Raw genomic sequence first — 12,500 nt, 5'->3', positions numbered from 1 at the left:
GGATTAGATAGATGCAGTATACAGACAGACAGACAGACAGACAGACAGATAGATAGACAGACCGACAGACAGGATTCCCCTGTTCTAATCCACCCTCCTCTCTCCTGCCGTCACGTCCTGCTCTCTCCTCCTCCGTTCCAGACGAGGCGTCCGGCAGCGGTCAGCCGGAGGGGATGGACCTGGTGGTGTGCCGCGCCCCCGGGGGGGAGCTCTACGTGGAGGGCGAGACCTGGAACCTGGACGAGTGCACACGCTGCACCTGCCGGAAGGGGCGCGTCCTGTGCGACACGGAACTGTGTCCCCCCGCACTCTGCCAGGCCCCCACCAGGAACAAGGACACCTGTTGCCACGTTTGCCCAGGTAACCTCACGCACAAAAACCCCCTTTCCGGGTGCCAGCGGGGTTTTCTTTCAAAGGGAAACATCAGACCACGCGCCGATAAATCTGTACACATCCGTCATGGTATTAGTCTTGACGGGGGTAATTTTAGGTAATATCATAAACACTCAAATCCAGGCATAACTCCCGAGAAGCGGACTGGCAGGTTCTGGACCAGGTCCGGCACGCTTGACGGCGCCGGACAGATTTATGTCAGAAACACGCCGGCTGCTCACAGTCAAACCGGTCCAGACCGGCCGGGTTTACTTGAGGATTCTCCTGATTCAGCCAGACAGGAGCGCACGTGGGCCGCCCTCGCCTATTGGTCCGAGTTAGGCTCCTCCCCCCGAGAGTGGGGCTCTCACTGGCCCCTGTGCCCTGCCCGCAATCCACACATACAGTACTCAAGGAAACGCACGCGCACGCACGCGCACACACACACACACACACATATGGAAGTTTTCTCGCTCTCTCTCTCACACACACTATCCCACACTATCCCCTAGTATCACCCCAAGCGTGACCCCCCCCCCCCCTCCTCCCCCCAAACCAGAAATGCATGACTGGTCCTGAGAGTGTCAGAGGCTTCTTGGGAAAGCTGCGGAGCCACGCCGGGGCCCTTATCGCCTACATCTCCACCCCCCTCCCCCCCCCACCCAACAGCAGATTGTCAGACGGCGCTCTTTGATATACGCACGGGCCCGACCGCGCGGAATGCAGGAATAACACACATCTCGACGGCCGCCCCTCTGATGTGTGTACAGTAAGGCTGCGCCGTGCGCGCGCGTGTGTTTGCGTGCGCTCCGAACTGAACCGGCGGTCACGGGAAGGCCATTGAGATCCGCCCCCCCCCAACCCTAACCCTACCCCCCCCCACTCCCCGCCCCACTCTCGGGACAGAGCGATCAAAGAGCCAGATAAGCCCCTTCGGACTGAGCTGACAGTCTCCATGTTCCCAAGTCATCAACCCTCTCTCTTCCCCGCGTTAAACAGTCTTACATCGACCGCAGGCCCCAAAATAATCATCATAATAATAATAATAATAATAACGGCTGTGGATGAAGATGTCATACTGCCGGAGTTAGAGTCAGGGGGGGGTCCAGGTGAGAGGCTCCAGGTGGTTAACCCTCAATGTGCTGTTGCCCCCCCCCCCCATCTACCCCCCCCCCGGTAGAGGACAAGCTGAGCCCCCTCCTGCCCGTGAACACCAGCCAGCAGGAGTACTGCACCTCCAGCGACGGGGACGTCCTCCTGGCGGGGGACTCCTGGAAGGCCAACGCCTGCACCAGCTGCACCTGCAACAACGGCACCATCCAGTGCTTCTCCCAGCGCTGCCCGCCCGCCAACTGCCGGGTGCCCGTCCTGCGCAAGGGCCAGTGCTGCCCGCACTGTCTGGGTGAGTGTGTCCGGGGGTCGGTCCAGCGTGGGGCGGGGGCTGGGTTTGTGTGTGCGTCCGGGGGTCGAGGGGCCCCACGACCCCCGGGGAGGGCCCCTACGCTCCAGATGCCTTGTTGTCGGGGGGCCCCGCGCTGAAACTCGGCTGTAGACTTCACCTCACCTTGACTTCCTAGCCTCAGGAGTTTATATACGGTATTAAAAATCTTTATAATGTAAACGTGCGGTTTCAGCCAACAGCAGGTCTCCGCGCTAACGCAAGGTCGTGAGAGCTGTGGAAAGTTCTCAGGTCGTTATGTATTAAAACGAACGCGCAACTCCACCGGGACGCAGCTTGTTGATGGGAAAAATATTATACAGAATGTAACATAGAAAAAAAAAAAGGGAAGCTGAGGAAATGTAGCCCTGAATAAAGAGATTGTGTGCGTGCGCGTGTGTGTGTGAGCGTGCGTGCATGTTGAGCGCCGATAGCGCACCACCCCGCCTCGCCGGCGCGTGCAAACGACGCGGCGACTCGCGGCAGCGACATTCCGTGACGCGAACGGGGCCTCGGAGTGGAAAAACATTCTCCACGGGCGTCCGCACATTCACACGTGCTTCCTGTCTGGCGTCGGCGCGCGCGTCACTCTTCGACCGGCGGAGCAGGAAGGCAAAGCTCCATGTCAGCTTTTCCCATAGAGGAAAGCCTCGCAGCGGGAGCTCATTGTTCGGTCGGCGGCCGTTCCATCGCGGCCTTTTTGTTTTGTTTGTTTGTCCCGCGGAAAACAGCTTCTTTTTTTCCCACAACACCTCCTGACAAAGGAGGCTGGTGGAAGCTTAGCGGACGCTTCCTATAAACACACCTTATCGACGCCCACAGGCAGACAAACACGCCCGGTGACTTTATTCACGTTCGTGTTTTGTTTACGGAACGACGTCGGCGGATGAATAATGGTTGTGTTTTCGCTCTGCTTTTTCCGGCGCCTGATAGAGATGACCACAACGTCGGTCCCGGTCACGGTGTCCACCCAGGCCACCGAGGCCAGCGCCGCCACCACCGCCACCACGGAGGGCGCCGCCTGGATCACCACCGTCACTGTGCCGCCCATCACTGCCGCCACAGGTGACTACTACACCCCTCTCTTTCTCTCGCTCTAGCGTTACCCCTCTATTCTCTCTCTCTCTCTTTCACTCTCCCCCTAGCGTTCTCTCTCAATCGCCCTTTTACCTCTTCCATCTTCTTTTCTCCTCCCTTAATCCCTCCATCCCCCTGCGGGGCGGAGTGATAATTTCCCCCCGGCCGTGTAACTTGGGGTCCCTGTCGTCTCTCGCCAAGCTAGTCCGTTGAGAATGTTTACATTGGCGGGCGGGCGGGGCGGGGGGGGGGGGGGGGGCGGGGCTATAGGGACAGCTCGATGAGATGAGCCAAAATGCAAGCTGACATACGCTAAACCCAGATAATAATGATAAATCGTCCCGGGACTCAGTGTACTAACTCTGAAACGGTGTGTGACGCACCGACCGCAGGGCCGCGGCCAACGACGTACCGAGGGACGGACATAAGCTGCTTCTCATTTAAGATTGATTAGAGCTGGGGATTCCGTAATGGAAATATTGGCCGGCGTTCGCATCACGGCGTTGTGTGTAGTCTAGGAGGGCGGACACCTGATATCGATGATGCTCGTCTTATTGGCTGTGTAGATGGGACGAGCCTCGGGGAGAACTACCCCAGCCAGACCGAGATGGCCCTCATCTACCAATCGGCTGCCTGGATACTGGCGGGTCTCCTCCTGGCCATCGTCATCTTCCTGGTGGTGGCGCTCCTCGTCAACAAGAAGAAGAAGTGGGTGCAGATGTCCTGCTACAGCGCCCCCAAAAAGGTTAGAGGACTCAGAAGCCGGTGTGAAGCTATGCTAAACTCATTTGTTGACTTGCTGCATTCTGTGGAAACTGAATCTGGACATGGAGTCTCTTGAATAGATCAGCCCATGATTTGACCGGTGCCCGAACTTTGACCCCTGTGCTACTACATCATGCTCCATCTAACATACACACACATAGATACATTGTGCATTGGTGTGTGTGTACTCGGTGGGTGAGTGGGCTCCATCTAACACACACACACGCATACACACACACATACACATTGTGCATTGGTGTGTGTACACTCGGTGGGTGGGACACACAGAATATCCATGGTCTTCCAGCTCCTGTTAAAATCCATTCTCTGGGCCATAAAGTACTGATAGGGACTTGTGTGCTTTTCTTGCACTCAGCTCCAGACATAGACTCTTGGAACAGGAAGTGAATGTGTCAAATCCATCATAGAGTCAGATCGTTTTCCAACACCCCCATGAAATTAAACCGGAGCGGCACAGAAAATCGCAATTCGTCACATGATCTTTTTTGATCAGTCACTCGCTGAACCAGGCGCAGCGCGAGGCTGCGTGACCTCTGCGCGACCTCTGCAGCCCGAGTCGCTAGGACTCGATCACTAGCAGGCCGTCGTGATGATTTTTGATGAAATCAAAACCCTGGGAACCTCTCTCCCCCCCCTCCCTCCCTCTGGGAACCTCTCTCCCCCCCCTCCCTCCCTCTGGGAACCTCTCTCCCCCCCCTCCCTCTCTCTGTTCTCCGTCGCAGACCGTGATCCTGAAGAAGCACGTGAACAAGAACTCGGTGGTCTACATGGAACCCTCCAAGGAGAACAAGTTCCAGAACGTGAAGAACGACTGCGGCATCATCAACTTCTCCCCGGAGATGAGCTCCCCCTGCGGGGAGAGGATGAGCTTCCCCAGGGCCAAGCTGAGCATGGGCCAGGGGTGCCGGGGGCAGCGCTAAACCAGACGACCCGCCCCCCCCCCACCCGCTCATCGGACCCCCCAAACTCTACGCTGTGGGCGGGGCCACAGAGCACCTCCTCTCTTTTCCTTCCTACAGACCCGCTTCCATGGTGATCTACATAAGATACTATGTACTGTACGTAGCTACACACCGTGGGTCCCTCCCCCCCTCCGTCTCTCTCTCTCTCCCTCTCTATCTATCTATCTATCTCTCTCTCTCTCTCTCTCTCTCTCTCTCTCTCTGGCTGTTTAAAACTGAGGATCCTCTACGAAACACAAGTGACCTCAGCTGTTTTCGATCCTCGCCACCGCCCACCTCTGGAGCTCCACCGCAGCTTCTGAGAGCGGCAGGCCCGGGGGAGGACGCCGTGACCACAGAGTAACGCCCCCCCCCCCCCTCGCCGTGACCACAGAGTGACGCCCCCCCCCACCTCCCCGTCAGCCAGAAAGAGCCTCCGACTGTGAACACCATCAGATCCTCCTCGCCTACCGTCTCGGCTGGAACCCGGAGCTACTAAGGAGGGAAATAAAAGCTTTGGGGCGGTTGGTTTCGAGACTGAAAGGGCTTTAGTGTCTCCTGGGTTCTACGAGCGCCTCGGCACTCAAAAGGATCTGCTAATAGCTGAGATGGGAATCCAATTTGAGCGAATCAAATTGGATCGGAGGCCAGCCGGGCTGATGAATGGTTAGTTGTGTTAAGCTAATCCAAGCATCCCCCCCCCCCGAACGGAGGGGGTACCCGGCAGACCCTGCGTCCTAAACCCCTCCTAGTAGAATGTGTGGTTTCCATCGTAGCCGTTTTTCCTTCGTGTAGCTCCTACGTGTATTTAGTTGTAGCGTTGTTCTTGGTCAGCTCTCGTTTTTTGTGTGTTTTTGTTCTGGAAGTCTCCGCGGTCTCCATGGCGAGATTGAAACATTAGCAAGGCCAGACTAAACATTCCCCATCAGCGCTAGGAAGGACACTCTTACACACACACACACACTCACTCAAAATACGGCCACAGTCATTCCATTCAGGAAACACCCCTGTTAAGCCGGGGGATAAACCGTAGGTGGATCTAGAATCTTCTGCCTGCATCACAGCACATTTGTCAGCGATAGTTTGGCCCTCATCCTTATATAACTCAATCAGCCCATCCAGTCCAAGTTCCTTCAGAGGGATTGAAGTGATTATCCCCCTCGACTTCTGCTCCACCATCCAGAAATGGCAATCCACCTCCTGACATTCATCCGGACTGAACGTTATTTTATAGACCGAAGATAAAGAGGGTTCATATTGTTACATTGAGCAGAAGAACCAGAGCCGTCGTCTAGATGAGCAGCGTCTATGATGGAAAAGCCTCACGTATTTAAACGTCATTTACAGATGTGCGTGTGGGGGTGGGAGACCGTTTCCACAGAATGTTATTATACTGCTTAGTCGCCGTTGATAAAAAGCCTTACTTCATAGCCTTGATGTTTTTTTTCTCTCTCATTGTTTTTCATATAACGACGTGTAAGCGAACCCGATTCAAGAAGTGTACGAGTTTAATTGATGTGCTATGTTCTCACCCGAAGGCCAGCTAAGCAGATTTTAAAAAAATGTTTTACAGTTCATCGTAATTGGCCCCCCATCAGCGGCTCTTAGGCCCGTATGTAACGAGTTAAATGCAACGGGAGCTCAAGAGGTTCAAGTTGAGTCTGTTCAGACTGTAATTATTGGTACATTACAACCTCACAGCATGTTCAAGAAAATGTAGCACTTTCTTAGGAACCAGTGTTTTTGTAAAAAAGCTCCCTGCGAGATTCTTGGCAGGATAAAGGCTTAAGAAGGCCTAATCCAGGATTTGATAGACATATTTAGCACATGGAGATGTTAAACCACTCATGAGCATACTGAAGCACAGTCCAAGCTTATTAACAATGTTATCAAACCTTGGAAAGATGCCGTCTTTTGAGAATTATGAAACAAGACGGGGCTTTAATAATCTGGCCGTTGTTTTCGTAGCTGCATAGCCAGCCTCTCAATACAATGACCAATGTGATGCCAAAACTGGGTGGAGACCAATATATTTATACTGAAGTGTTCAAAAAGTAACTCAGTAGATTTGGGTCTGTTTGAATCACAGCCATGTTCTTTAAATGAGGTGAAGAGGCGACTTGTAAAAGCTTACGCAGTTATTTGTTCTTCCTATGTGTAAAAAAGGTAGATTAAAGTAGTGGACCGAAGAGTACCTTATTTATTTTTTCACATAGCTTTATTTATTAATACTAAACTATACTAGTTTTTGAGTTAATGAGATGTTTTCTTTTGGCAAATGAACTTGGTAGCCAAAGCTGCTGTACATTTTAGATATTGTAAAACCATTTACCATTTCTCTCTGCTTTATTATACAAGCTTATTTATTTTACTGTTGCAAACTGTAAATACATGTTTCTTAGATGTTGAACTGTAACATTTACACTTTTGAAAATAAAACGTGTGGGGAAAAAAAAGTGATCCTTGTTGCGTTGTTTCACAGTTAAGATGCCAGATACCGTATCCATGGTCGTATAAGGGGCTACAATGGATTGTCAACATCTGTTTCTTGACTACTGCCTGGTGGTGTTGAAGGGGGGGTCAGAGTACCCCTAGGGGGGGAATTTTACCCCTGCTCACCATGGTTGTTCTGCTTATCTCAATGTTGCCGGAACATGTGGCGAGATACAGAACGGAGTTTCTCATCCAAACTCTAGAACGTTCCCACTTCTGAGTGCAGGGGGATCAGATCCCAGCAGTGAGCAGCCTTCTCTCTCTCTCTTTCTCTCTTTCTCCCTCTCTCTCTCTTTCCATCTCATTCTCAGTGGTTTGCTTTATGAAACCCACAGGAAAACACTGAGCCAGGCAGCCCTGAACCAGCAACCTAAAGAATTCTTACAACAGACTGTGACTTTGTTTTGACTTGTCCGTCACCAGTTGCCTCATAAACTTCAAGGTGAATGAAGTGAAGGGTACTTCGCATCAGCTTGCTTCATATGCTTACTTATGACAACATCCCAACTATTATAGTCAGAACATTATTTCCTTATGAAAGCTTAAGCTTCTGAGGTCACATACATTCACCGTTCAGGAAATTGGGAAACACATACAACCAGTAAAAACTCCCGCGGTGTAACGATGTGTGTCCAATCAGGCTCCTCAGCTGGGTCCAAAGTTCTGATTTCTTCATGAAAGCGTTCATTGTTCTCTCAAGAACAATATTTTCCCTCTCAAAGAAGACCACCACTCCGTGAGGGAAAATAGGGATTTAATGTCAGATTTTATCATGACACTTTAAAAAATATGTAACCATCAAACATTGTCAAATGGATCTTCACATTATCTTTGATTGTGAGCCCTCGCCCCTCCCCCGAATGTCAATGAACCATTCCGTTAAGGCAGGTAGAGAGAAGATGAGGAGATACCACCACTCCTACTAGGGGTGGGGAAGGAGAGGCCCTTAGTAAAACAGCTGACCATGTCTGGAACCCATTTCAACGCTGTAAAAGGTTGCGTTTTTGCCTTTACAGTTCAGCTTTTCAGAGGGTTAAAGTCCTACAAAGCTGTCAACTTCCAAACAGGCGTTGTTCCAGGCGTAGGAACGGCCCCCGCCGGAAGAGCGCTGGGTACGGTGGGGGGGGGGGGTGTCTCGGAGGCTCCTCCCTCGGTCGGTCCTGCGTCTCGGGTCTCAGAGGAGCACCTTGTAGTAGTCGTCCTTGTAGCTGTACAAGACCACCACCGCCACCCTGCCCCCGAGAAAAACACGTGTCAACGTCAACTCCCAAACAGCACAGAAACTTTTCACTTCGTATTTCTAGTAGATGAACCTCAGAGGATATCGGTGACGTCAACACAGTAACAAAGTATTTGATGTGTCCCCATTGGCCAGTAGATTGTGTAAAAATCATTCTAATTGGCCCACTCAGGTTCATCTGGACCGTTATTGGGCCTTTCCGTTCTTTAAACGGGGCGTAGGAGGTGACCTGGAGAGGAGCAGCACGTTACGAGCCTGTTTTTGAAGTCGCTACATGAAAGCCTGGCTGCGACTGTGAGAGTGGGGCAGACTCAACGACTGTGAGGCCCTCTGGGTAGGGTAGTTTATGGGCCGCGCAGCCAGGTGACCGTTGACTACTGTGGCCTTTGGCCCACTCCTCTCCACGGCGCTGCCTGCGCCCTAGAGAAAACGTGCCCTACTTCCAGAGAAAACAAACATACAAACAAACACATAAAACGCAACCAATCCCTCCCTCCCTCCTACCCTAGCTGAATATCTCCATTGTCAGCTATGCTGCGATGACGTTCGTTTATCAGTAAAAACCTCTTTTTTTTTTCCCTCGGCAGCAAATGAGACGCACAGGGGAAATTCAAAACAACTGTCAGGGAGGTCGGGCCTCGTTAGAGCCAGAGAGCGGCTTTCCCTCAACGCCATACCGCCGAGGGAGGAGAAATCCTGCCCAATCCCCCGTGAGCTCCGCTCGCTCGCCGTACGGAGTCACGACAGAGAAACCCAAATACAGAGAGGGTTTAGCCCGGTGTGTGCGCAGAGGTGCTGAGATCGACAGGAGCCCTTCTATGCCAGAGCTTTGGCGCGGACGCTAATCTTCCCCCCCCCTCCGTTTCAACACATTCTGGACGTCAATCACCTAACTGGACTCAAGACGCCCGCAGAACTAACAGTGCAAACTCCCCCCCGGATTGAACCCAGAGGCCAGTTAAATCGGGAGGATTTCATGTAATACGGGTGAAGCTAATCGTCTCTAAACCGAGTCTGAGTGACACATATCCACACGCCCGTAGGGCGTCGGGGGCTGGCGTTGTGTCTGACTGGCGGGCGGCCATAAAGGAGGAAGTCTGCCTTTTTTTCTCTTTTTTTAAAGGAGCCTTTAATGTGTTTCCACCCTTCGCCTCGGGTTTCATGATTTTTTTCAAAGGCAAGTCAGGGCCTGTGTCAGGAACTGGGAGCGCACTGGAGCGAGGCTACGGGGTCTACACACCCACTTTGGCAGGGGCTGAGACACCCCCGTCCTGAACACCCCCCCCCCCGCACCCCTAGAGCAAGACCCGTGACGGTACGCACCTCTTCATGATTTTTAAGCGATGGATCTCGTCGCAGATGGACTTGAGGTAGCGCTGCTTGGGCAGCCGGGAGAGCAGATGCTTCACGCTGACGTTGAACTGCTCCTCGCCTTCGAACTGAGGACACAGGAAGTAGAAAGGAGAACGAGAGACAGACCAGCCCCCACCACCCCCACCACCACGACGCTCCCAGGGGTCGCGTCCAACAAACTAAACGGCAACGTCTGTTTACCCCCCCCGCCAAACACCGCCCCCCCCCCCCCCCCTCACCCCTCAGACATCTGCGGCGAACGGCGGACTGAGGTAGAGAAGACGGATCTGTGGGCCCGGTGTTTAGCTCGCTGTATATTTTCGCCTGTCGAGGTCCGAGCCAGCGGCCCGAGACACTTCCCAGTCCCGCTTTCTTACGGCTGCCGGCCTAATTAGCGCGGCTGGACCAGGCCTTCCTGTGGCTCCGGCCCCAGCGCACGCTGGCTCCTCGTTTGTTTCAGATCAGCCCGAGTGTTTTCTTTGACACTCGCAGAAAACCATGTGTGTGTACGCCCGCCCGCTCGCTGGTGACAAGGGGCCGCTTACATAAGCTGGTGCACAGAGGGGTTTTCATCTGTTTTTGAATGTTTCTTCACACCATAATAATTGACGTTCTCTCTTTGTTTTCTAGAGGGAACCTGGAGTGTGTGTGTGGGGGGGGGCGGGTTCTACTGGAGAACCCCTGAGGTTGGAATGTGAGCGCTCACACCTTCTCCGAGCTGGAGAGTGTTGTGTTGACGTGTGGTGTTGGGTGGTGTGTGGCGGAGGGGAGCAGGGGGGGGGGGGCAGATGAAGTGTAAGCGGTCTCGGGGACAGACTAGAGGTGTTCCCCCAGCGCGCCTACTCCCTTGCGCCGGGGGGGGAGACGGGATCCCCACTTCCTGTCCACGGCGTTCCCCGTCCTCTGCCTTCCTCCTCCCCCCCCCTCCTCCTCCTCCTCCCTCTGTGATGCACTTTATTGACTCTGCAGTGTTGACGATAACCCGAACAATTAACCAACCTCCAGAGCCAGGAAGTTGATGAGTGTTTCCTTCTGCAGGTCAACCTGACGGAGAACAACACAAGGCAGCTGGTTAGACGCCAAGCGAACACAATGGAGCTTTATCTCCCGGCGGACATTCACTCCACATTCAGTACATAGCTTACAAAATCTCCCCGTTTGTGGGAAATAACTCGCCACGCAGGCGTGACGTCCTCCGCCCGAGGCACGAATACTAAAATATCTGGCCGCACGAACCGGGAAGTTGGGTCCTTTTTAAGCGCGGGGGCCGGGCTGCCCGTGCAGGCCTGCGCTCTGCGCTAATTCTGTCCCGAGAGCAGAAAATGGCTTTCGCTGCGTTGTCACATGCTAACAGAGTCATGCCCTCAAGGGCCCGTTCTGCAGGGAAACACAGGCCCCGTCGGACCCCCGGCTCTAATGGACCCCGCTGTCTTTACGTTATGGGAAAATGACCCCGCCCCTCCTCCTCGACGGCGGCCATTTCTTTTGACGGACGGGCGGGAAGAGCCTCAGATTGTAGCATGTGAGCCTTCTAGCTCTGAGAAAATACATACGGGTATCAAGGCGATTATGCCTGTTATGTTTCAATAACTCTCGACTCCCACAAAACGCTGATGGGAACCAGACACAAACACATGAGATGACAAATGTATTTGGGGGTCGGCCGTGTAGCGCGGGTAAACAATACGCTTGTGCGACTTACTCTGCGAATGCCTGGTCTCAAATTTACTACGAAACCACAAATAAACTGAATATGCTAGCAATTTAGAAGCCCCGATGACACACTCCGTCCTCTCATTTTCTGTTTATTGTTCTTTTGCGACTGGAATCACTTTCCAGCTATCTTACCTCCAGGGGGGGGCGGAGGGGCGGGGGCGGGGTTGGGACCCCCTCCGCCACTACCCGGACCGGCTTGAGATGAAAACAAAACACACCCAAAAAAAGGGAGCTAGCCTTAACTGGTGTTTGCTATTTTAGCCATAGGAAAACAGTTCCCTCAATTCACAATTTCACACATGAATTCGGGAGATAAGGACGAAGGGGAAAGGAGGGAGGGAGAGAGAGAGAGAGAGAGAGAGAGAGAGAGAGAGAAGGAGTGGGAAGAAAATGACTTACAGCCAGCACTTCGATGTCACTGCTCTTGTTCTGCAAATTGCTACCAAGGTTCTGCAATCTGGTTTGGATCTGACGAGAGAGAGAGGGAGGGAGGGAGGGAGAGAGAGAGAGGGAGGGAGGGAGGGAGGGAGGGAGGGAGGGAGAGGAGAGCAGGAGAGACGGAGAAAAAAAGAGAAGAAGTAATTGCTCCCATGATCACAATGAAGCTGTGGAAAACAAAAAGACACTTCATCCTCGCTCACATGCGATCCGTCTCGCCGCCAAACGGGCCCGCGATCCAACGCCGGTCTGGCCCGGCGTTCAAGGCGGCACGTCGGCTGTGACAAGCGCATCGCGGCGCTCGAGAGAGACAACGGGGCTTGGGGCGAGCCAGCACCGCCCAGAGAGACGCGGAGGGGAAGAGAGAGAGAGACGAAGACAGACAGGGAGAGATAAAGAGAGATAGCGCAGGAGGAGACGAAGACATGGCGAGAGAGAGGGGAAAGTCTGAGACGGAGAGAGAGAGGCCCCACAGGGAGACCAGAGAGGAGAGACCGCGCGCCCGCCGCTCGCAAAGTGAGGCGGAAATCGAGGCGAACGTTTTAACTTCCTGCCAACTGCCGAGGGGCGTAGGATTCGTGCAGATTACGCCCCAAAAGATTTTGAAAACATGACTAATAACAAAAGAAAACTTCCATATCTGCTG

General features: G+C 53.3%; 2 protein-coding genes across 2 annotated transcripts in view; one reads left to right on the top strand and one right to left on the bottom strand.

The window, feature by feature from the left end:
- The window catches only part of LOC311309492 (cysteine-rich motor neuron 1 protein), a gene marked incomplete at both ends in the record, with an annotated part of 46,789 nt that extends 42,196 nt beyond the window's left edge, over positions 1 to 4,593 (top strand). Inside the window, 5 exons of the mRNA XM_084438809.1 lie at positions 142 to 360; positions 1,553 to 1,774; positions 2,744 to 2,875; positions 3,454 to 3,632; positions 4,396 to 4,593. Of these exons, the coding sequence (XP_084294935.1) occupies positions 142 to 360; positions 1,553 to 1,774; positions 2,744 to 2,875; positions 3,454 to 3,632; positions 4,396 to 4,593 (950 nt within the window). The remainder of the gene's footprint in view (positions 1 to 141; positions 361 to 1,552; positions 1,775 to 2,743; positions 2,876 to 3,453; positions 3,633 to 4,395) is intronic.
- Positions 4,594 to 7,663: 3,070 nt separating this feature from the next.
- Positions 7,664 to 12,500, bottom strand: part of eif2ak4 (eukaryotic translation initiation factor 2 alpha kinase 4) — a 38,361-nt gene continuing 33,524 nt past the window's right edge. Inside the window, 4 exon segments of the mRNA XM_084438364.1 lie at positions 7,664 to 8,339; positions 9,671 to 9,786; positions 10,700 to 10,744; positions 11,816 to 11,884. Of these exon segments, the coding sequence (XP_084294490.1) occupies positions 8,282 to 8,339; positions 9,671 to 9,786; positions 10,700 to 10,744; positions 11,816 to 11,884 (288 nt within the window). The 3' untranslated portion in view covers positions 7,664 to 8,281.

This window comes from Borostomias antarcticus (genome assembly GCF_949987555.1).
Source record: "Borostomias antarcticus genome assembly, chromosome: 5".
NCBI lineage: Eukaryota > Metazoa > Chordata > Actinopteri > Stomiiformes > Stomiidae > Borostomias > Borostomias antarcticus.
The sequence above is the reverse complement of the archived record's forward strand: the minus strand, read 5'-3'. Positions and strand labels throughout refer to the sequence as shown.